The sequence below is a fragment of the Leopardus geoffroyi genome, chromosome E3 (assembly GCF_018350155.1).
Source record: "Leopardus geoffroyi isolate Oge1 chromosome E3, O.geoffroyi_Oge1_pat1.0, whole genome shotgun sequence".
Lineage (NCBI taxonomy): Eukaryota > Metazoa > Chordata > Mammalia > Carnivora > Felidae > Leopardus > Leopardus geoffroyi.
Window position 1 is genome coordinate 40,500,955 of NC_059340.1, and position 24,917 is coordinate 40,525,871.

Here is a 24,917-nt window from a genome sequence, read left to right on the forward strand (position 1 = left end):
CAATTCCCTGCCTGGAAAAGAAGTGGTCTTTTCCACAAAACTGGAAATAAATGTCTGGCAGATTTAAGGAATGAGACAGAATGCCAAAATGGTTACAGTATTTGGCCTTCTTCTTTACTTGTAACATGGCCTGAGGTCTTTCCAAGGGCGTCCTGTTAGCAGCTAATCACAGCCCTGGGCCGGCTAGCCAAGCATTTGTCGGCTCCGTGGCTTTCTGCTCAGGCAGCTCTAGGCAGCTTCTCTTAAGAGCTGGGCGATGCCGGGTCTCGGACTCAAAGGCAGCGTCCTGCTAACCACACGCACACCCCCCAGCTTGTAATCCAGGCGAGGGCAAGTGGGAGGCAGCAAGCACAGTCACTCATGGCGGCACTCGAACTGCACAGAGCAGAGCAGGGGCCCGATCCACACCTCGCTCATTTTTTAAGCTGGAAGGTTAGCGCTGTTAGCCTTAAGGTGGTCAACCTTGATCTTCCCCTTTCATCTCTTCTCACCCACCATGGGGACCAGACAGGCACAGGAAGAAAGAAAACACATCTATGGGAGACATCAGTTAGACATCACGTGGCTGCAGAGAGGAATCAGAGAAGGGGAGGCCGCAGCCACTCCCCACCACCGCGGCCGGGCAAGGGTAACCCCCGCACTCCACTTTTCTCGGGGTGCAGCTCTCTGACCTCTCGCAATAGCATGATACAGAAGAGACCAGGCCAGGAGTCCGGGTAGACTGGGTCCAGCCTGGCTCTTGTAGGGCTTGTGACCTTGGTCCAGCCCCCCCACGTCTTGGGCCCACTTCCTTCCCCAGTTAGGGCCACTCTGAGCACTAAAATCCTATGAGCTGTTGCACCCCCTCCAGTTGAGAACTTTAAACCAGTGGCCAGACTGATACCCCAACCAATACACAACAGCCTCTTGACAGATGTGTGACCCCAAAGGCAAAATAACTACCCTGAGTAGGAACGACTTAAGAACCAAACTAGAATGTAACCCACTCCGATTCAAGAAAAAGCCTGAACACCCAAACAATCTTCTGCTTCAATACTAACATCAAAAATTGCGCTAAGCCAAACTAACTGAAAAGAAATGTGGCTCATGTAACAAGCAGCTTCGCATTCATACATCAAAGACTATCACCTAATGCCTAGAATGAAAGACCCTCAGAGAGGCTTAGAGATTGTCTAGAGCACCTGATTCATTTGATGGAAAATCAAAATCCAGAGTGGGCAGGCGATGTGGACAAGGTCACAGAGGCCAAGCAGGGCTGGGGACCCACACCCCCTGCACCCGCCCGGGGCTGGCACACAGTTGGCACTAAGCATTTGAGAGCGAATGAGTAAGTCAAGCGGTGTTCCCCACAACGCATGGTTCTTCTAACTGGTTCGTAAATAAGTGATTTCCAGGTTACGGAGGTTTCCTAGAACGTAGTCAAATATTTCAAAATTCCACGCTTAATTTCCCAGAAGCAAGGGTGAAATTTCTCAGCCTTTTCCACGTAAGCTAATAACATTCCCAACTGAGGGAACCACAAGGCAAAGACGTCACCTCCAGAAACCTGGGGTCTTTCCCCTGGTGCCATTGGAGCAACCCAGGTGCCGCTTCGGTTAGCTGTTTACATCAATCACCAAATTCATCCATGTCGCTGCACTGGGGCCTAAGGGAAAGGTGTTGGGACAACACCCCGCTTCGGGCGCAGAACCCCAAGGCCAGATGTCCCGTTTCGGGGAGGATTTAGAATGCCAGCAGCCAAAGGCAGTAACGGGGGGTGGGGGTGGGGATCTAGGAAACAGCTTCGCAAAAACACACACACGGGCCGACAGAACGGACGCCTGGAGTGAGAGGTGGGTGTGGAGCGGGCAGAGAGGCCTGGCCAGAGGCTCAGGCCGCTCAGGCCGCCTGGTGCTGCTGGCTAGAGCAGCGGGGTCAGGCCCCGGGGAGCGGCCGAGGGGCGCGGGGGGTGGGGGGAGGGGCCCGGGCGGGGCAGGGTCCCCCGGGCGGCGCGGGGCGGGGTCCCCCGGGCGGGAAGGGGTCCCCGGGGCGGGGCGGGTCCCCCGGGCGCCGCGGCCCGGCCCACGCACCTCCTCGGCCTGCTTGCGCAGCGCCTTCTCCCGCTCGTACTGGGTGAGCAGCTGCTCGTTGTCCTCGCGCAGCAGCTCCAGCTCCACCTCGTGCTCCTGGTTCTCGCTGAGCACCGAGTCCAGGTTCTCCAGCACGTTGACCACGAGCGGCATGAGCTCCTTGACCACCTCCTCGTCGTAGCAGTGGATGAGGCGCTCGAACTCGCGGTAGATGGAGCCGGCCAGGCCCGACACCCGCTCCGACATCACCGAGCCGGAGCAGTAGTCGTCCTGGTACACCACCACGCCGCCGCCCTCGTCCATCTGGATCTCCATCATCGCGGCCACCGCCGCCGCCAGCGCGGCCCGCTGTCCGCCGGCGCGCCCGCCCGCCCCGGCTGCCCGTAGTCCGCAGGCCGCGGCCCGTCGCCTCCTCCTCCTCCTCCGCCGCCGCCGCCGCCGCCTCAGGGCTCGGGCGCCGCCGCCGCCGCTGCTGATGCTGCTGCTGCTGCCGCTGCCTAGGCTGCGCCCGTCAGTCAGCGGCCGGAAGTTCTGCTGCCCGGAAGTCCCGCCCAAGCTCCGCGGCGCGGCACCACTTAAGGGTCGCGGGGCCCGTGACGTAGGGGTAGCCCGCCCCCGGGACGGAAGCTCGGCCGAACGGGGCAGGGAGCACTTCCGGTCTGGCTTGTCACGGCCGCTGCTCGCCAGCGCACGTCACCCTGAGCGGGTTCCCGCAGCTCCCACGACACTGGTCCGACTTTAAACGTCACCTCGCCCTGTCCCAGGAGCATATGGGCACGGTCGTTGCGCCGTAGAGGCTGCGGCCGCAGCAGCCATCCCGCGCCTGCCGCGGCGCAGAGCTGCCTGCCCCTGAGCTCCGCGCGCGTGCGCGCGTCCCCGCGCTTGTGCCCGGGTACCAGCGAAGTGACGCTGCCCATCTTGTCCCCAAGTCCCCGAATAAGCTCTTTCACCCGGGCTGCTGCGCTGTCCTGCGTTGTGTGTAACTTCCTCAGACTCCCCGGCTTCGCGAGAGCTGTAATCACCCCACTGGGTTCTGAATTTCAGGGGTTGTCCTTTGAATTTGTCCTTCTTGATCCTACATTCTATGTCTTGATAGGCTCTTATTTCCTCCACTTGCATCCACTTGAATGAAATCTCTTTAGCAAGGTTTTTTTTTTGTTGTTGTTGTTGTTTGTTTTTTAAATCATAATTACAGTATCTGCAGCCTTTGCGAATCTGATTATGCGGTCTGTTGTTTTGGTTGATTCTTGCTTAGGCTGCTCCTCCTTCCCTTCTGAACTAGGATCCCTTGGATCTTTGTGGAAACACTTTGAAGTGTGAGTTTAGAGTTTCTCCACAGGGATCTGCATTTGCTTTCACCGGTATCTGAGGACACCAACGCACAAGTTACACTTGCATCTTGAGGGTCACACAGGTAGTAGTAGTTGATTAAAAACAACAGCCACTAAACTTGTCAGAGCTTAATACGAACAGAAATGCTCTCATCCCTTTTACCTAATGAAATGCTTCAAGGTCAGTTCATCCTAACCTGACTGCACCAAATCAATGAACTCTCCTGCAGATAATGATGTCCTGAATACTATTGCACAAATTTTCCCCTTGCAACCTAATTTGCTGTATGGATGCTCACCCACCCCATTAGAGATAAACTAAGGTTTCTGTCTCAGATCCAGATTATCTGGAGTAAAAAAAAACAAAAACAAACAAACAAACAAACAAAAAAAAAAAAACCATTTATTTTTGAGAGACAACATGAGTGGGGCAGGAACAGAGAGGGAGACACAGAATCCAAAGTTGGACGCTTAACCGACCAAGCCACCCAGGCGCCCCCAGATTATCTGGATTTTGATGCTAGCTAAGTGACTCAGTCATCCCATTTCATTTCCAAACTGAGCCTAAAAATACTACCAACCTCCTAGGAAAGTTATGAACATTAATAAGCTAATCCATTAAAGGGGCTTCATACATTTCTAGCAATATAGTAAGGGCGCAATATAGAATTGTTAGGTTTATTCTCAAGATGAAGAGTCAGGACAAACAAGTATGTGTAATTTTTCTTTTTGAGCCAATTACAAAAAAAGCTTGTGAGTGTTTTGGGGGAATGTTCAAGACTTCTGCCTTAGGCCTTTTTTCATAAACATGAGCCCTTTGAACCCCCTTAGTACCAAATATACAGTAGGGTAGCCCCCGCTGTGAGGCCAATTGGCCACCAACTTTACTGGTTTTTATTACTAACATAACTGGGCAGATTTACTTGAAACTGGCTAAAACAGAACGAAGTTTTAACAAGATGAGCCGCTGGGCAATTCCTGATGCGTACTTGAGGACGCCACTCGTGTACTCGGGCGACATAAGCTAGAACTTGCTTTAACAGACTTCCATTCAGATTTGTAAGCTAAACTGGGGCACAATTTTTTTTCCCTCTGCACATGACCCTAAAATGTAAGGTGAGTACTTGGGTTTCAAAAGTGCTGCTTTAGCCTGGCTCTGTGGCACAATGGATGGCATACTGGACTTCCAGGAGTGCGCTCGTCATGATGAGCGAAGGGCGATGTATCAAAGTGTTGAATCGCTGTACTATACACTTGAAACAGTACACTGTTGGGGCGCCTGGGTGGCGCAGTCGGTTAAGCGTCCGACTTCAGCCAGGTCACGATCTCGCGGTCCGGGAGTTCGAGCCCCGCGTCGGGCTCTGGGCTGATGGCTCAGAGCCTGGAGCCTGTTTCCGATTCTGTGTCTCCCTCTCTCTCTGCCCCTCCCCTGTTCATGCTCTGTCTCTCTCTGTCCCAAAAATAAAAATAAACGTTGAAAAAAAAATTAAAAAAAAAAAAAAAAAAAAAAGAAACAGTACACTGTTTGTTGACTAACTGGAATTTAAATAAAAACTTTAAAAAGGTTATACTTTAATTTGCTAGAAAGTCACCTAGGACCCTGTAATGTCTCCCTTAATTCTTCCTATGCTGAATTTTGATGGCACTTCGTCGTCAAACATACAACAGGAATATTTCAGTCGTGATCTTCAAGAATGCTAAGGATTAAGGCTACAATAAGAAATGACCGGGTAACACAGGAGGAATATACATTCTTGCCACGCTCGAAAATACAACAAGTTCTGTTCCGCTAATGGAGCCAGTACATTCTGGAGAAAACACAGGATGTGAAATGGCAACGCTTTCATGTTTATCGATCGCTCCCTCACCATAACATTCGTAGAGTTACCTTGGTCCTTTCAGACGTGGCCACTGCCCAGCTGCTGGAGACAAATGGGTGGTGACTCTCCAGGACTGAGCTGCCCTATGGCTGGGGCCGCTTTAACGGTACCAGTGCCTAGCGCACGTCTTGGGACATGCTCTGCACTCGAACACGTTTTCGGATGAACAAACGAAGACGGTGTCCGTGGCGTATGTCCAGTTTCTTTCTGATATGCTATTCTGGTGCTGGCTGTGGTCCAGCAGGGAGAATGGTGTGCAGCCTCCTGTGGGGTGGGGCTGTGAGGGGGGCCTCCCAGCAGGTGGTCTGAGTGGTTTCATCACCCTAGGTCCATGTAATGCATATTGTTTGCTTTTACGACATAGGGAAATAGCTATCATGTAAGAGGGAAAGACATTCAATCTGTGCTTTCTTTGCAGGACTTTAATCTAATGGCAGACTAAAAGCTCAGCACCACATCTACTTATTACCAAGCTTGTTACTGGAGTTGGAAAGCCCACTCAAGAGGCAAGTGCAATGCTGTCATTTCTTTAGGAAAACAAGTGGTTAGGAGGAAAAAAAAATGATTACCTTTAACTTACCTACAGAAACCCAAAAGAACACCGGCAAATTCCTGTTCATTCTATTCAAAGTTAGGTCTTTGGTTTCCAAATTTAAAACTGTAAACCCATGGGGCGCCTGGGTGGCGGTTAAGTGTTTCACTTCAGTTCAGGTCATGATGTTGCAGTTTGTGGGTTCGAGCCCTGTGTTGGGCTCTGTGCTGACAGCTTGGAGCCTGGGGCCTTCTTCAGATTCTGTGTCTCCCTCTCTCTCTGCCCCTCCCCCACTCGTGCTGTCTCCCTTTCTCAAAAATAAACCTTAGAACAATTTTTTTAAATAATAAAACAACCCCTGTAAATCCATAACCTCTGAGAAGATTAACTTGGGCATCCTCTGGCTAAATGGTGCAGGGGTGGGGCGGGGAGGGGGTGAAGGCAAACCCCTTCAGCAAAGAACACCTGTGAGGGAAGGAGCAGGGTCCAGGCATTTCGGGAAACGGATGCTGAGAAGCACATGTGAACATGCACACAAAAGACTGACCCAGACTTCGAGTACGTGATTGCGAAGTTTAATTCAACGTGTATACCCAGTCCTGCTTTGTAACAAGATGCCCCTATCAAAACTACATTGTGCTGTGAGTACAGACTTCTCGTTTTTGATACAGCTCTAGAAAAAAGTTGGCACCAAATGCACATAAAAAAAATTTTAAGGCTTAATAAAAATACAGACATAACTTCTCAACGCAGCTTAGAGATTGAAAACAGGATGCTGAGTTAATGAATCTTCCAAATACAGGCAGTCCCCAGTTACAGAGCATTTTCCACATAGGAATGGCCACCCCACCAGCTCACAGGAGCAGAAAGGCCTCTCCTGCTCCTCCCAGTGACCAGACCACCAGGCACCCTAAACTTGTTTCTGCGGCCCCGGGGAGGGAAGGATGGAGATCAAAGGCAGCGCGTCTGTCTCCACTGCACAGAGGCTCTGGCTACAGTTCTGGTTTCCCTCCATTGCCACCCCTACCCCCCCATCTGTGCCTGAGATCCCTGCCGGTGGACAGAAGTAGAGAGCTCCTCCTTGCTTCCTCTCGCTGGGTGGGCAGCGAGGGCAGGGGTGAAGCCACAGGGGCCAGCACTACGGTATCAGGGTTCCTGGCAAACCAATTTGGAATTCACAAATCAGTTTCTTGCACACTGAAAACCACAAGACAGAGTCATAAATGGTACTTCATTTCTACCACGAGAACACTGTGTTAAGCACGTTAACGTGTGTTTGGGCTTAAGCCCTAAGCACCATTTATGACATTTTTTAATGGGGGGGGGGGGGAAGATGCTCCGAGTTCCAACCAACTTTCCTATAAATGGCCATTTGAAAGGTGGAGACAGGAAGTACTTGCACGAGACAGGAAGAGTTGCATGGAATGAGTTTCTTGGCTCCAGAGAGCACAGGGCAGTTGAAAGGGGGAAAACGGTCTTTGGTTGACAAAGTCACGTGCACCAGGTCTAAGAGTGGAGCTCGGCAGGTGGCTCCCGCAGGCACTTCGGTGTCTAGGCCACGGTGGGTGCGACCGAACCCAGCGTCATTGGTTTTCTACACTGTGATAAGGATGCAGGTGTTTTTAGCACACGGCACTAGCTTTGTAGGCACTCGTACTGACAGGTACCCCCACCCAAACCCCGTCCCCTGTGAGCTGTTGGTCCAATGTGAGTGAGCCTAAGAACAGAGAAAGTAGCCCTGTAGGGGCAGGCGGGAGAAGCCTTCGCCCGACAGATCAGAGCGACAGGACTCCGGCCAGCCCGTTATCTCAGCTGGCGAGTAGCAGGAATTGGCCAGTTGAGACTTCGCCATCGAACCATTTCATCTTCTGGCCCCAGGTCTCCAGGTCTCCTCTGGAAACTGAACACGGTCCGGAGGTTCTGCAAAGCTTTATAAAGAGCAGCTAAGCAAACTTTGCTTCCTCTTTACTCTACCTGAGCAAGTGACTTTTTCCTAGAAAGGTGTCAGAAACAGATCAGCGTCCACAGTCATTTATGTAAAGCTGGGATTTTATAATAGCTCTTTAGATATTATTAAAGATTCAAACCTAAGAACCCAAGGTTCAGGAGCACTGCTTCCTCCCACCGTCAACAGGACTAAAGATGTAGGAAGGATTTAAGTAACCCGCTGTCTGGATGCATGTGGACAGTTTTAAAGCTGCAGAAGTCAGGGGGGCTGGCCAACAGGAAGATCTGACTTGAGAAGGGGTCTGTCCGCCTGGCTGGTGATGGGCACGGACCTAGCATGGAGGCCGCTGAGGGAAAGAGGGGACAAATCACAGTGAAACCAGCCTGCGCATGGCCAAGCGTCTGGATGGCAGACACGGAGCACCTCAAAATGCTGCCGCGAAGCGTGAGACTGAGAACGACTTTTTGGTTTCTGCTGACAGCTGCCGAACACAAGCAACTGACGTGTCAGGAAATGTGCGGAGCCACACGCTGGGGCTGATGGCAAAGGAGGCACCGGGGGGCCACAGCGGCAGGCACGGGAACCGTCCTGCGGTCAACGGGGTGAGGATCTGAGGGGCCAGCCACCCAAAGACCCCACCCCCACCAGTCCCCGCCCGTAGTGTTCTGGCCAACACCTTGCTCCCGTATCCCACGGCAACACACATGTTGTTTTTGATTTTCTTGCCAAGGCTTTAAATTTAAACTCTGCTGCCGTGTTAGTGATTTCTGGACCCCCGGCCGGCCAGCAGAGTGCCAGTGCGGCAAGGCCGAGGGCAACCCCATGCCACCAGGACTCACCGCGGCCCGGCCCCACTGGCCCCCGCGCCCCTCGCAGAGCCCCGTCACGTCTGCAGTTACAAGCAAGTCCTGTCTTCTACCCACCAAGACAGGTCTCCCGGCAGTCTGGAAGGTGAGGTCCTCCGCGGCTCTGGGATGGCCACGTGCCCGAGCTGCGGCTTCAGATACACAACAGACCCTCTCCCCACCCGGCTCCTTTGGGCTACAAGACTACAGTATTTGAAATCCTATCTCTCCGGTGTTTTGTCTGGCTACAGGGGAAGCGGCAGCCCCTCTTAGTAGAAGGAGATACTGGATTTGCCTCCAGGCGGGTTCAGGACTTTGTTGTGAGAACGAGGGCGGGGGCCCAACCTGGGCTCGTGGCTGTCAGCTGTGGGCATGGGCACAGGCTGCTGGGTGCGGCCTGCGTCTCCAGGGCCGCCCTTCTGCCCCAGCTCTTCTCCTGGCGAGGTGCTGGCTGCAGCTGTGGGACAAAGTCAGCATGCCATCCCGTTAGAGGCGGCCCAGCAACCAGACAGGCGAGCTCCACATAAAGACTGGCACAGACCAGCCGCCAAGGGCACACCATAACGAGCACAGAGCAAGGCTTCTGTCTTGTCCCAAGAACACATACCGATTAGCAGAGGGCATTCTTGAACCAGGGCTTCATACCATAAACTCTTTGGAAAATTCCTTAAGTTAATTATTCCTTTACACTGCTTTTTGGACCCCATTCCCCTTTCTTCCACGTCAAGAACAAATAACAAGCTTTCTCAACTTGAGCATGACGAGGAAGAGAGGGATCCAGCAAGGTGAGGCAAGGCTTGTGGACAGTCACTCAGCCTTTCTAGATGAAGGGACTCCCGTTTATCTTGGTTCCCCATCGGGGGAGTGGTGACTCTCAGCACAGCCAGCTGGGAGGGCGAGGCACAGGCTGGCACACACTTGCCAGCGGGGCAGCTCTCCCCGCCACACACGGGCCCCACGGTCCCCCCCCTTCCCACTCCACCGGTCTTGCTGTCCCCTGTGCGCTTCTCTTCTGCCTCAGTGCTGCCTGCGCTACCCTCGGTCATACGTCCATTCGAGGCTTCAGATCCCTGCCCTTCACTACATGACATCAGCTTCTAGAAGGGGACCCCCAGTCTTAGACGTAGGCCGACCACCAATGACAAGAAGTGAAGAAAGGCCCATGGCGGCCCACTGGGAAGTTTTCACCCACCCAACTGAGCCCACGTCCCTGGCTTTCTTCAAATACTACATACACATCCTCTCAGCAACAAACACGACCTTGCCCGTTTTTGTCAGCAGGCCGGAAGGGGCATGGAATGTTCCCTAATCCCCTGGGGACACACCAGCAACTCTCCCAGAGCGAGCACACTCAGGGGAGGGACAGGAAACAGCAGCTCACCTTTAGGGGCCGACTTTGGGTCTTCTCCTTCGCACAAGAACACGTGGTCCTGCAACAAGGCAAAACGCAGGTCAACACGTGATTCAGAAACATTTTACCCACCTTCAAATGTATGATACAAATCGGAGCACAGACGGGTTTATTTACTTTTAACTTTTAAAAATGTTTTCACTGTGGAGAATTTTACCCACGGACGGTGACACAAACCCCCACGTAACATACTGCAGCGACAGAGACGTGAGCTCTCTGCCGTCTGGGGCTCAGCCACACTTCCAACTGCGATGGTGAGCGCCTTTTTTTCCCTCTAATTTATTCTGAGAGAGACCACATGCGCATGTGAGCGCAAGCAGGGAAGGGGCAGGAGAGAGGGGTAGAGAGAGAATCCCAAGCAGGCTCTGCACTAGCATAGAGCCTAACGTGGGCCTTCCTATCACAAACAGATCCTGACCTGAGCCAAAATGAAGAGTCGGACGCCTAACCGACTGGGCCCCCAGGGCGCCCCTGCTGAGCATGTCTTTATGTGCTTACTTGTAGATCTTCTTTGGGGGAAATGTCCAGTCAAGTCCTTTGCCCATTTTTGAATCAGACTGTCTTTCTGTGGCTGAGTTTCGGAAGTTCTTTATGTATTCCTGAGAATAAACTGCTATCCGATGACAGGATTTGCAATGCAAACGATCTCTCCTGCTCTATGGGCTGTCTTTTCATTTTCCTAACAGTGTCTTTTGATGCACTTAAGTCTAAAAAGTTTCTTTTAAAGATTTTTAAGCAATCTCTACAGCCAACGTGGGGCTTGAACTCATGACCCTGAGATCAAGAGTCACACACTCCTACTGACAGAGCCAGCCAGGCGCCCCGAAAGTTTTCAGTTTTAATGAAATCCAATGTACTTACTTGAAATTTTGTTCCCCGTGTTTAGTGTCACGTTTATGAAACCACTGCCAAAACCACGCAAACACTGATCAGGCACCCGGCCAGCTCCGTCAGAAGAGCTCTTGGGGGTCTCGGTCATGAACTCGAGCCGCACGTTGGGTGCACATTATTTTAAAATGAAATCGTAACAGACACAACAAAACAAAGCACAAAAAGATCGTGGAGAATCGTCCCTATGTTTTCTTCTAAGAATCTTACTGCTTTAACCCTTAAATTTCGATCTTTGATCCATTTTTAGTTCATATCTATACACAGTGTAAGCTAGGAGTCCGCCTCCACTCTCTGGCACGCGCATATCCAGTTGTCCTGGCAGAAGAGACTGTCCTCCCCCATCGAAATGATCCAGGCGCCCTTGTACAAGTACCAATTAAACCTGCACGTGAGGGTCTATTTCTCAGCTCTCCGTGCTACTCCACGGTCTCTATGTCCTTAGGCCAGCACCACACTGTTTGGACGAATGGAACTTTGTACCGAGTTCTGAGACTGGGAAGTGAGAGCCATCCATCTTTGTTCTTTGTCAAGCTGTCCGGCTACTCGGCATTCCTTGAGATTCCCTGTGAATTTTAGGGTGGGTCTTTCCCTTTTTTACAAACAAAAAGCAAAACCAAACCAAACAACGTGGTTGGGACTTTGATAGGAATTGTATTCTTTTAATTTTTTTTTAACGTTTATTTATTTATTTGTGGGGGGGGGGGGGCACAGAGAGAGAGTGAGTGAGAGAGAATCCCAAGCGGGATCCACACTGTCAGCAAGGAGCCCGACACGGGGCTTGAACTCTGGAACCATGAGATCATGACGTGAACCAGAATCAAGAGTCGGATGCTCAACTGGCTGAGCCACCCAGGCACCCCCATTCTCATTTTTTTTTTTCAACGTTTATTTATTTTTGGGACAGAGAGAGACAGAGCATGAACGGGGGAGGGGCAGAGAGAGAGGGAGACACAGAATCGGAAACAGGCTCCAGGCTCCGAGCCATCAGCCCAGAGCCCGACGCGGGGCTCGAACTCAGGGACCGCGAGATCGTGACCTGGCTGAAGCCGGACGCTCAACCGACTGCGCCACCCAGGCGCCCCTGTTCAATCTCTTTTTAACCGTCGTGATTACTGACTGGCTTCCTGTGACTGCTACGTAGAACCCTCTATTTTGCATTACTCTGCCTGAATCCCTGTGGTATCAGTTAATGTGAAGTTCGGTCTGACTCGGCCTCGATTTTTTGACAAGAATTCAAAGGTGGTCTATGATGTTCTATCAAAAGGAACAGCCTGTAATTTCTGGTGGTCCCGTCTTGTGATGTTGTGGTGTAAGCCCGGGGGATTCCTAAGCTTATCCCCCACATGATGTCAGCCACAGATGCTCATCGCCGAGATCCACAGTTTCATTACAAGTTGGCAAAATGGTGATATTTGAATTGTTATTCCTTCCTCATTTTGGGCTGAGTACTCCTATAAAAGGAAAACTCCCTCCACAGCAGCCACCCTGAGGTGCGGCTCACGCGGGAATGCTGGCACATGGTACATTCTGTCCTCCGGCACTCTCCCAGCAACAAGTAGACTTTTCTAAGTATGATTATGAGCCCATGAATTCGAAACGCCGGAGCAAGTTTAATCTAATGGGGCTGCTGTGCTCCCGGTGACCACTAGCACCTGCAGGGAAGGACAGTCGCCCAGGTCGCCCATCGGCACACGAGACCAGCTTCCCAGGCTACAGTCATCACGAGGCTGGCGTGTAGTCTCCGTGATTCAGGGGAGATGGGAAACCCTGTGACTAGCGACCGCACTCAGGAAAACCAACGTCAGCCACCTTGCCTCCTCCCCCTCACACACCACACCTGCCTCAGAGCCTTTTTGTTTTTCCTACTTTCACGTGTGCTACCTGACTTAGCCCATACCTTGGGTTTGTTTGGGTGTGCTGAAGGCGACGTAGCAGCAACTGGGGACCCAAAGATATCACTGGTCTTCCCACCGGGTGGGTTGAGACGTTGTCGCGTCTGCACCGGCGTGGATTCGTCAAAGATACCGCTTCCTTTCCCCCCTGTAGAAACAATTACACAACAGTGAGCAAACCCACAACATCCATCTGGTCCCATCCTCGACGTTCATTACTTCAGAGACCTCTCCTCCTAGGGACACTTCAATGCCAGTCCCTGGTTTAGGCCAACAAGGGTGGGGTGATTGGGTTGATGAGGGTCCCTAAAGCCCTATGTCAGACCTGCTTTTTTGGGGGCCTTCTGGGACCTTCATTTCTGGAAGCTGAACCGGGCTGGCCTCTAGAGACAAGACGGTAAGGTGGCATAAAACACCACTTCCCATCTACTAAAATTTCCTTAACTTTGAACTTGGTGTGTTGTCTGTTGAACAGTCTTCTTCATTAAACCCGTGAAAAGTCCTTTATGTTAAAAGCAAATAGCTGTTGCACTTTTAGGTCAGACAGACATAAATGAATTTAACAACAAGTCATATTCAAGGCAGACCTGTAATCTGGAAAATAACACAGATCAGTCATTCTTGTGGCCTCATTCTGGCCAGAACGCCCAGTGACAACTACAGGTGTCAGCAAATTTCAGACACAGAACGCCTTGCAGTACAGGTAAGTGACTTGATGAGCCATAATGAAGATATGCATCTAATGCCTAACTTTTCACAGCTGATGACTCTGGCCAGACACCAAAGTCAACGCCCAAAAGCCTCCGTGAAGCAGAGATGGCTGTCACACAATGCCAGCTGGCCGTCTCTTCACTCCACAGATGCCAGCTCCTCTCGGCACGCGGGGGCGGGGGGGGGGGGCGGGAGGGGGGAGGGCTGTCACAGTCACGGCCCTCATGTACCAAGGATGTACCTTAAAATCTCACAAGAGGAAAAAAGATGCATCCCACTAACTAGCTAGGTGACCACACACAAATTACTTGGCCTTTCTGTGCCCGCAAATCCTCAACTGCAGAATGAAAGGACCTTGCTCACAGCGCTGTGAGCGGATTCAATGCCTCACTGTAGCTCAGACATCACATGCTTAGAAGGATGCCGGGGACACAAATGCTCCAGAGCGTTCGCTGTGTTGTCTACGTACCGATAACAAAACATCTCCTGGATGTATATACCGCTCAGCGACAAAAGGCACACAACGTTCCGTACAGCGTATATTCACTTGTATCTGAATCAACAAAGTGGTTACTCCACGTCCCCCCACCCCGCCCCGGGGGGCCGTGTGCACACAGGACACGGGATGGACGGGGTGCAGGACTCACGACTGCTTATCATGTCATTTTTCGCAGCGCTGAGCTTTGCCTACTGTTTAAGAAACCACGTGGCAAGCAGTCCCCGCTTGGCTCTCGTAACACGCACGGCTGACGCGGAGAAACACGAGCACGCAGGCCCGTGGGCTCCCAGGGGATGGGCTCCACCGCCAAAGTGGATGGTGACCCAGAGCGGCTGCTGGGATGCCAGTGTCCCGGGGCCGCCTGTGCAGGAAGCGGGCGCATGCTCGTGTCACCTTGGGGCGTCCACACACCTTGCCCTCCCAGGCCCTGCACTGGGGAAGCCAGCACAGCATGGCACAGCACAGCACTGGACTGCGGGGGGAGCTCCTGAACAGCCACTTGCCAACTGAGCCTGGACAAGTGGCTCCAACCCTCTGGCCTTGTGTGTCAACTGTCAGGAGGCGATACGTAGCAAGAGGACCGACCTAGGGCGGCCGGTGAGGGGGCAGCGAGTGGAGGGGGCAGAGCGGGACCAGGCAGATGAGCCCTCAGGGATCCCCAGTGATGCTGCTGAGCTACGGTCAGCAAAAGCGTCTCCACCACAAAGTGGAGAAAAGTACTGCTGAAGGTCGTCCCATACTGTGTTGTTTCTGGTTGTGCTACAAAGCCTTAATTAAATTCTTTAAAAAATGTGCACTCAGCTTTTAAAAAAAATGGAACATAAAAGTAACTCAATTTGGGGGCACCTGAATGGCTCAGTCGGTTAAGCGTTGGGCTCAGGTCACGATCTCACGCACGGTTCTGAGATTGAGCCCTGCTTTGGGCTCTGCGCTGGGCGTGGAGCTCGCTTAGGATCGATTCTCTGTCTCCCTCTCCCTCTCCCTGCCCTCCCCCCACGTGCACGCATGTGCTGGCTCTCCCTCTCAGAAAGACAAACCAAAGTAACTCAAGTTGAAGTTTTTGGCTAAAGACACTGATCATTTAGGAAAAAAACCTTTTTTTAATGTTTTACTTTTTTAAGAGCACATGACTGGCAGAAGGGCAGAGAGAGGGAGACAGAGGATACGAAGCAGGTTCTGAAGCAGGCTTCACACTGACGCACAGAGCCTGACACAGGGCTCGAACTCACGCACCTCTAGATCAGGACCTGAGCCCGAAGCTGGATGCTCAACTGAGCCACCCAGGTGCCTCCAAAATTTTTTTAAATTATAAAATGTAACTGAAAATCTCCTAAGACATAATTGTCTCAAATAACGACACAGCCAACACCCAGGTCACCGCCGGCCGAAGCGTACAGAGCACGACCAGCTCCCAGAAGCCTGCGTGTCTCCCCCACCCCAGGTCACCACACGCCTGAGTTTTGTGGAGACCGTGGCATTGTCGGTGTGTTGCTCCTGCGTGTAGGTCCAGCCCTACACAGTACAGCTCCGTTCCTGCCCTTTATGAGGGGTCAGCCTGCGTGTCTGCCGGTTGACATTTACCTGGGCGATGAATTCAGCTCTGAGGAAGGAAAGGTGCTCGATGCACTCATAACCGAAGGAAGATAAAGTCAAGGTGCGCTCTTTGAAGAATCCAAGTGCGTAAGACAGACACGGTGTCGGCAGGGTGGGGAGCACGTGCGGCACACGGGGTGGCCGACATGGGGGGCAACTTTAAATGATCCCGCAATTCCATTTCTAGACACTATCACCACTGGTTTTCCAGGTGGTAAGTTCAGACCACGCGCACTGGAGTCCAGAAAAGTGCCATCTGAGGGCTAGTTCCGCCCCTGGTGAGGTGTGAGGTCCAGATGCTGCAGGGAACCCCCTGAGCCTGTTTCACTCTCTGTAAAGAACCCCGCCCCCCCCCCCAACCTCCTAGGGGTGTTGAGACAAAGCACCGAGCACAATCCCTGAAAAATATCCGGTCCCTGTTGTTAGAACCGGAGGACAAGCCGTGGGAGATGTGAGCCGGACAGCCAGCAGAGCCCACGCGTGAAGGGTCAGTGAGCACTAGGCCCGACCACGCCGCCGGTGAGCCCTCAGGGACGATCCCGAGCTAAGTCACACCCTCCGCCCCGGACACGTGGGCAGGGGCTTAGGTCTGCGGGGTGGGGCACGCTGGCACGCTTCCCTTTCGGGCTTCCCTTGAGAGTTGCACACAGATGGTTTCCAAAGAGCACCTGGCAGGACCGAAAACAGGCCCCAAACGAGGACCACGAGGTCCGGGCAGGAACCCAGCCCAGGGAGTGAGTTCCGGCAGCTGTGGCCACATCTTGGGACCACACACCACACAGAGGCTCTCCTGTCTCCCTCTCTCTCCCTCTCTCCAGCCAGGAGGGGCCCGGGCTGCCCACTGGGGAATCACCGGAGGGTGTGCAAAGCAGCACCGCCATGCTTCCCAGGGAACTCGCCACCCCAGGGGCAGCCCCAGACACCCTGCCGAGCCAGCGGCCAGTCGTAGGCGCAAGAGGCACATACGGTGACCTACACGGCTATCGCTGACACACAGGAAGTGCAGGGCTGACCCCTCCGGCCCACACCTGTACGCCAGATACGAGGAGAACGTTGCTCCCTTGGAAGAACTCCTGCTTCTTCTGCTCCACCCAGAACTTTAACCCTCCGCCCTCCCTCGCCATAAGAAAACCACCAACCAAGCACAGTACTAGCCGTTCCTCTAGGGTTTGGTAAAGAAACACGTGCAGCAGGGCTGCAGCGGCGTGGGGAGCCGTTCGAGCCTCGCTTCCGCAGCGTCTGCCATCTGGGTCCGGCCTCTCAGATCTTCACTGACGAACAAATGTTATTCTCCCCAGGATACAGGTAACTATCACCGTGGTCATTCAACCGGATAGTCTATCGGCCAAAAAACATTTTTCTGAGACTGTCTCATTGTGACTACTGCAAGGTGGGCCAAACGGTAAAGCGTTATATGGACCGAGTCACCCTTTTCAGAGCTTCTATCCCATTGACAATCGGATTAAAATGCTCTCCCTAGGGGTGCCTGGTAGCTCAGGTCACGATCTCACGGTTCCTGAGCTCGAGCCCCACATCAGGCTTTGCACGGACAGCACGGGGCCTGCTTGGGACTCTCTCTGCCCCTCCCCTACTTGTGCATGTGCTCATGCTCTTTCTCTCAAAAATAAACATATAATATCTATTATATAAATATTCTCCCTAAGAAAAATGTTTAAATGCCTAAACTGCACATAATTTCTGAAATCACAAGGGGCCCTTCAAACGACTGGGAGAGCCTCCCTTGGTGGGAACCGAACCCCTTCGTCTCCTCTGCATCCTCAGGGCCTGGATTCAGCCAAGGTCTGTGGTCAGAGGAAGGAGGATTCAAGAATGACTGAGCCACCGTCAGACAAAAAGCAGAAGTCAGGATAAAACTGTCCATACATTCCAGGGGCGCCCAGGGGGCTCAGTCGGTTAAGCATCTGACTTTGGCTCAGGTCATGATCCCACGGTTCATGGGTTACATACAGCCCCACATTGGGCTCTATGCTGACAGCTCAGAGCCCAGAGCCTGCTTCGGATTCTGTATCTCCCTCTCTCTCTGCCCCTCCCCTACTCACACTCTGTCTCTCTCTCTTCTTCAAACATAAACAAACATTAAAAACATTTTTTGAAAAAGGGAGGGGTCAGCACAAAGAAAAAATGTTATCAAAAGAGCAGCATAGAACAGAACAGACAGAGGCAGAAGGATTAATGGCTCACAAAGGCCCTACCTGGGGGATTGGTCCTCTTAGGTATGTTCTGAGGCTCTTCAGTTGGTCCAAAAATATTAGACGCCATCCTATTGGGCCTGCTTGAAGGAGCAGCTTCTTCTGGACTTCCAAAGAGATTGCTGGCCTCTCCTCCCGGGGGCTTCATGGCCCTACAAGCACAGAGGGAGTGTGAGTCACTGATGGCCCTGGACATCACCATTCAGGCAGTACGGCGTAACCACACAGGACAGACACACCTTCTGATGTCTAAGAAAAAAATTGCAATGATTTGACACTAGCCCCTCTAGAAATGGTACACTTGCAAATTATTGTGACCCTGTGGTAAGTAAAATTAATTTCCCTAACACAAAGTGACAGCCACATTCAGTAGAATTTAATGCTAATTTTAATTAGTACACAAGAGTACACAATACTACAAACACAACTGGGGTGCCTGGCTGGCTCAGTCGGTGGAGCGTGTGACTCTTGCTCTTAGGGTCGTTAGTTCAAGCCCCATGTGGGGTGTAGAGATTGTAGAAATTCCTTACAGAATTAAATTAAAAAAATTAAAAATTTAATGCCACAAACGCATTCAGTAGTGTTTAATATCGTAGCTGACATTTGTGAAGTACTTACTATTTCCGTCAACTGTTCCAAGGAGCGCACGCAACAAACCCTCTAAGGCAGGCAGTATTTTCACAGACGGTGCATCAGAGACAGAGAAAAGTCACAAGAAAGGTCGTGTGGGAAGGAGCAGAACCGGAAGGCAGGCCCAAGCAGTCTGGGTCTAGAGTGCAGACTACAGCCTCAGGCCTCTGTTAAAGGCCTCTAGAAGAAATGAGGGTCAGGACTGATCTGCGCAGTCCGCACTAGAGTAATCATCTCGGGTCCTAAGTCCGGTAAAATCAATAGAACGCCGATCAGAGAGATCGGAGGACACACCCACCAGCACAACTGCTGGCTTCACCTCAGCACACAGACACCACGTGACCACTCAGGCACCCCCCCCCGCCCCCCAAACCGCAGCATCTACCCCAAGTCTCCACCGGTGAGAAAACAGCCTGCATCATTTGGAGGCTTTCAGGAAACATTTATGAAGGGGAAGACCGGGACCTCGAGTCACTTTTTATTGCGGTAACTGAAGAGTTAAGAAACTTTCACAAAGCTCCGCCTGGACTCCCCCAGAGCTTCAAACCACGTCAGTAGAGCAGTGGCGCACCGAGTTCGTGTGCATCTTTGCAGAACACGTACAAAGATCTTAAAAATGCATTTTAAAGGTGAGAAGGCACTATTGAAACGGACTTTGAAACCGGGGAGCGGCCTGTGTGCCTTCACTAGTCCTGGGCAACCGGACCATGCTACAGACAGGGGGAAACTGAAGGAAACTCAGAGCTCGAAACCACGTGAAATGCATGAGGCTTTGCAGGCACTGCGCATGACTTAGGTCACAAGAAAAAAAAAAAAAAAAAAAAAAAAGACACTTAAAATGCTTTTTGTTTCCTTAAAAGAGCTAGAAAGGGAGGGGTGCCAGTTGGTTAAGCATCTGACTGGCTCAGGTCATGATCTTGCGGTTTGTGGGTTCAAGCCCCACGTCGGGCTCTGTGCTGATGGCTGTGTCTCCCTCTCTCTCTGCCCCTCCTCCACTCGCACTCTGCCTCTAAAATAAATAAACATTAAAAAAATTAAAAAAAAAAATAAAGAGCTAGAAAGGGAGCTGACCATGGACTATAATTTAAAGCGAAGGGAGTAGTTCTCAGACTCTCTCTGGCTGTAAAGCAGGACTGCAGAAAAGTACCCCTCTGCTTTATACAGGGCAGATGACGTGCCAGCTGGGACCCAGACACACTCCACGGGCAAGCCGTGCTATACCACGCGCCAGCAGGCCTTCCACACGGTGCCGGTGCCGAATCCCTGGCTGCCTGGGAGGGTGGGGAAGGTGGATACCTACTCAGCAGTTAGTATTTCCTTAATGACTTGGTGAAGGGAAAAAAGTTACTTTCATTTGAGAGAAAAAAAAAAAAAAAGGAAAAAAGAAAACCAGTAACGAGATTTAAATTAGGAAGTTAAAAAAATTTTTTGTTTCTAACATTTATTTATTTTTGAGGGACAGAGCAAGATAGAGCATGAGTGGGGGAATAGCAGAGAGAGAAGGAGACACAGAATCTGAAGCAGGCTCCAGGCTCTGAGCTGTCAGCACAGAGACCGACGCAGGGCTTGAACCCACCGACTGTGAGATCATGACCTGAGCCGAAGTTGGATGCTTAACCAACTGAGCTACCCAAGCACCCCAGAAAGGTCTTAGTAAGGTCAGGTTCTGGGGCGCCTGGGTGGCTCAGTCGGTTAAGCGGCCGACTTCGGCTCAGGTCATGATCTCGCGGTCCGTGAGTTCGGGCCCCGCGTCGGGCTCTGTGCTGACAGCTCAGAGCCTGGAGCCTGTTTCAGATTCTGTGTCTCCCTCTCTCTGATCCTCCCCCGTTCATGCTCTGTCTCTCTCTGTCTCAAAAATAAATAAATGTTAGGGGCGCCTGGGTGGTGCAGTCGGTTAAGCATCCGACTTCAGCCAGGTCACGATCTCGCGGTCCGTGAGTTCGAGCCCCGCGTCGGGCTCTGGGGCTGATGGCTCAGAGCCTGGAGACTGTTTCCGATTCTGTGTCTCCCTCTCTCTCTGCCCCTCCCCCGTTCATGCTCTGTCTCTCTCTGTCCCAAAAATAAATAAACGTTGAAAAAAAAAAATAAAAAAAAATAAAAAAATAAAATAAATGTTAAAAAAAAAAAAAAAGGTCAGGTTCTGCAGTGACAGGGCAGAACCTGCTTGGGATTCCCTCTGTCTCCACCTCTCCCCCTCTTGCACCTGTGCTCTCTCAAAATTAAAACAAACAAACAAACAAACAAACAAACAAAAGGTCTTAATAAGACCTCAGGTCACCTACTTTGTTGGCGACCACACTAAGGCCATCTGACTTCTACACCATTTATAGATCACACAGCCCAGTCTCATACTCCTGGCTGGCTACAGCAGGCCAGACATTCTCGGGTCTCTACAACCATCTCGCTGACAAATGGGATGGGGATCTGCAATCTTCAGAACCGAACTGAATTTATCATCAAGGCTTCAGCTGAGTTCAAATTCCTATTTTACGAGTTTACTTGAAACATGGCTCTTCCTTCAACCTCCCAGGTCCTGTTCTAATCTGAAGCGGATTCCTTCTGATTCAGAGCTCTTTAGGACTCTCTCCACAACCTTGTCATCTCCCGGTCCCCTGTGCGCTGCACCCTTGCTTCGCTCATCCGGGGGCCCAAGTGCCTGTCCCTGGGCACGTGCACCATACCCTGTGCACGGAAAGATGGCAAGAGCAAGTCCTGAGCCTGGAGCAGCTCTGTTTGTGGGGAAAGCCAGCGCCGTGCGCAGGGGGCTCTACTGTCCCAATCAGCGATGCCACTGAGCGCTGGGTCTTACTGGAACTTAAGATCTCTGTGGAGGAAGCAAGGCCCAAATCGAGTCTGTGGTCTCTGTGTGGGAGGGGTACTCCCGGGGGCAAAGGAGGGAAGCCAGAGTTACTGGAAATGACCAAATATTAATTTGGGGTGGTGGAAATATAGTGTTTATTACATTATGCTATATACCTTCCTGAATTTTATTTTACTTTGAAAACAAAGGGAGCACAGGAAGCCCAGAATGCTGCAGTCAAGAGATCGCTGTGCCTACTGACCAAGCTACCTGGGTGGTGACATCTTCATCACAAGGCGTGGGGTGGGCGCTAGGGCTGCCCACCCTTGGAGCAGATCTGCAGACCGCACAGGCTGCCCAACAGGATCTCAAATAAGGGGACTGAGAGTGAAAGAGGTTATTCTGATAAAAACAGCACCCGTGGCAAAGGCTCCGAGTGGCCTCCAGGAGGCTTGCTACCAGGTGTAGTTATCACTAGGACACTAACTGCAGGGAGGCAGATGGGAATACTGGTGAGTTCAGAACTCCCAAAGGAGGGGCACGATCCAATGACCTTTTTTCTCTCGTCTCACCCCTCAATATATTCCCATAAAAGCATTCAAGTACACAAGAGGAGCGAGAGGGCACGTGACAAAGAAAAGCCACAGATAAAGCTCAAGGGGACGGCGGTACCGGCAGAGGCAGGTACCCGTGCCCCTGACCCTCCCTCCGAGAGCTCGTGTCCGGGTTTCAGAAAAGCTTTCTGGGGACTGCTCAGACTTGGAGAGAAGCGGTAACAAGACTTTCCAAACGCACAGTTTACAGCTTAGGTGGATGACCTCAGACTAATGCTGGCTGGAGTGTGACGCCTGTATGGCTCAAAATCTCTTTAACACAAGATAACCCCTTAGCAAGAGAGGAGAAGATGTAGGCTCTTCAAGGAGGAAATCCTGGCCGGGTGGTCTTGCAGCCACCACTTGACTCTCTCCCTCAACAGCCCAAGAAACATGAGCCTCACAAGGCCCATCCGGCTAATCAATCCCTTTAACACGGCTGCGGAAACCCAAACTTGTGACCGATCCCGGCAGCAGCTTCCAATCACATTGAATCATTCAACCAAGAAGACTGCTTTTCCTTCTTCAACGTTCTCCAAGAAATTGTCTCCTGTCCATAATACCCTCTCCAAAGGAAGTGTGAACTGATACTTTAGAGCAGAGGCTCTGCAGCTCGAGAAGTCCATAGGACATCAGCGTTAGGGTGTTTATTCGTTAACGCCAACGTTTATTGGGCATCCAGTGCCAGGCCACGTGCATGACAGGGGACAGACCCAAGGACATAAATGAGAAAGTGCTAGAAGGGGCCTCCACCCAGCGGGCACAAGTGATGCTCCCCGGTGGTTCCTGAGCACCAGAATATGGGTGCATTCTGGGCACTGCGGGATGAACCTCTGGCCCCCGCCAGCACACATCTAGACGTATGTGACTGGATTGATAGCTAATTACCTGGTCAGGTGTAGAAGTGACGACTGCCCTAACTCCCCCGGGATGTACAGGGTTTCAGCAAATCAAAGCGGTTCTTTGAAGGAATATTTACACTGTATCGATCTCAACAGCTGCTACACACACATATTCCCTTCTACTTTTAGGTCAAGGCTGGGGCACAGAAGAGGCTCACGGTAATAGGAACTTGTTGGCATCTACAACCCCCCCCCCCCCCCCCCCCCCCGTCCCCACCGACTCTACAGTACAAGCTGGCTCCTCCAGTGCCAAGACAGACCTTCTCCCTAGCTCTGGCAACTGTAATCTATGTGACTTCTAATACCCACACAGCGTTTACAAGTTAAAAAGAAAGCTTGCCATGTGTTCCTGAATGTTGAAGCCCGGTCAGAAACCCAACAATTGGTCATTTGCTTCTACTACTTGCAGTAAGCCTGGTTCTCCATCAGCAAGGCAGGGAAGACACTGCCTGGCTCCCAAGCTATAGGGTTAGGGGAGGGCAGCGCCTGGTCCCACAAGGCCCCGGAATCAGGGGAGGGCAGCGCCTGGCCCCACAAGGCCCTGGGATCAGGCGAGGGCAGCGCCTGGCCCCACAAGGCCCTGGGATCAGGGGAGGGCAGCGCCTGGCCCAATGGGGCTGCGGGACCAGGGGAGGGCAGAATCCCGCCACATGGGTCTGCGGGATTAGGGGAAGGCACAGGGGTTGGCCCCACGGGGCTGCAGGACCAGGGGAGGGCAGGACCCGCCACATGGGTCTGCTGGATTAGAGGACAGGGGCTGGCCCCACAAGGCTGCGGGACCAGGGGAGAGCAAGGCCCCACCACATGGGTCTGCGGGATTAGGAAAGGGCAGGGGCTGCAGGATCAGGGGAGGGTAGCACCCGGCCTCACAGGGCTATGGGACCAGGGGAGGGCAGGGTCTGGCCCCACGGGGCTGCGGGATTAGGGGAGGGCAGCGCCCGGCCTCACAGGGCTATGGGACCAAGGGAGGGCAGAGCCCAGCGCCAAAGGGCTGCGGGACCAGGGGAGGGCAGCTCCCGGACTCACAGGGCTATGGGACCAGGGGAGGGCAGCGCCTGGCCCCACAAGACCCTGGGATCAGGCGAGGGCAGCGCCTGGCCCCACGGGGCTGCGGGACCAGGGGAGGGCGGGGCCCCGCCCGAGGGGGCTACGGGACCAGGGGAGGGCAGGAGCTGGCTCCTCGGAACTGCGGGATTAGGGGAAGGCAGGGCCCCGCCACATGGGGCTGTAGGATTAGGAAAAGCAGCGCCCGGCCCCTCGGGATTAGGGGAGGGCGTGGGCTGGCCCCACGGGGCTGCGGGATTAGGGGAGAGTAGCGCCCGGCCCCACAGGATGCAGGACCCAGAAGGACACCCACGGTGACCCCCCACCTCTCGGCCCCGTCCACCGCACACCGGCGCTAGCACGGGGTCCGGGAGGGCGGGTCCCCGTACGCACCGGCACGGCCCCGAGGCAGCACACCGCTCGGCCAGCGTCCCCGGGCGCGCCGGACACGGAAGGGAACGCGGGCCCGTGGTGAGACGCGAGGGGCGGCGCGCCTCGGGCCTTCCGCCGAGACCCTAGCGGGCGCGGGGAACGCGTCCCGCCTGAGCGCCCGCCTCTCGGACGGGGAAGAGGGGGCCTCGGCTCTGTGAGGTCACCCGTCACCCGCGCCCCGCAACGTGGCCGCGCCCGCCACGCACCTGGAGCCGGCCCGGCTGCCCTCGCTCTCCAGGCCCTGGAACATGTCGCCCGCTGCCCGGCGCCTCCTGGCCCGCTGTGCCGCCGTTCCCGCCCGGCCCCACGCAGCGCGAGGTCCGCCCGCCGGAGTCCATTAGATATCGCCAATGCCAGTCACGCCGCCGCAGCCAATAGCGACGCCTGGCCCCGCCCCCGCCCCACTGGACAGGCCTTGGACGAGGCCCACGCCGCGCTCGCAGCCGATTGGTGAGAACAGATGCCGCTCAGGCCTCGGGCGCCGACATTGGGCAGCAGGGCGACAGGGGCGGCACGTAGCCCCACCCGAAGCGGACGCCAGGGCCGCCCGATCCCCTTGCGCAGGCGCGGGCCGCGCACCCCGGAAGCGCCTCAGGGCCGGGGACCGCCGCCCGCCCCGGAGGCGCGCGGGACTGCCCGGCGTGCGGCCAGCGCCCACTAGCCGGGCTGCAAAGATGTCACTCGGAGACCGCGCGAAGGAGAGG

General features: G+C 53.4%; 2 protein-coding genes across 19 annotated transcripts in view; both read right to left on the reverse strand.

Annotated features, from left to right (window-relative positions):
• MAPK8IP3 (mitogen-activated protein kinase 8 interacting protein 3) overlaps positions 1-2,493 on the reverse strand; it is a 48,463-nt gene extending 45,970 nt beyond the window's left edge. For 15 of the 16 annotated variants that reach the window (XM_045462379.1, XM_045462371.1, XM_045462368.1 and 12 more), the window contains exon 1: positions 2,070-2,493. In XM_045462379.1, coding sequence (XP_045318335.1) covers positions 2,070-2,387 — 318 coding nt within the window. In that variant the 5' untranslated portion in view covers positions 2,388-2,493. The remainder of the gene's footprint in view (positions 1-2,069) is intronic. The other variant, XM_045462367.1, reaches the window with a different exon arrangement.
• Positions 2,494-6,371: 3,878 nt separating this feature from the next.
• Positions 6,372-24,567, reverse strand: JPT2 (Jupiter microtubule associated homolog 2). 3 transcript variants are annotated; one of them, XM_045462063.1, is made up of 5 exons: positions 24,420-24,567; positions 17,816-17,964; positions 12,805-12,947; positions 9,987-10,035; positions 6,372-9,062 (listed from the first exon to the last, which is right to left on the reverse strand). In XM_045462063.1, exons 1-5 carry the CDS (start codon positions 24,461-24,463, stop codon positions 8,875-8,877), a joined length of 573 nt encoding a protein of 190 aa, XP_045318019.1. In that variant the 5' UTR covers positions 24,464-24,567; the 3' UTR covers positions 6,372-8,874. The 3 variants fall into 3 exon arrangements, with proteins under 3 accessions (XP_045318019.1, XP_045318020.1, XP_045318021.1); XM_045462064.1 differs by lacking the exon at positions 24,420-24,567 and adding an exon at positions 24,175-24,310; XM_045462065.1 differs by lacking the exon at positions 24,420-24,567 and adding an exon at positions 18,431-18,646.
• Positions 24,568-24,917: the final 350 nt, after the last annotated feature.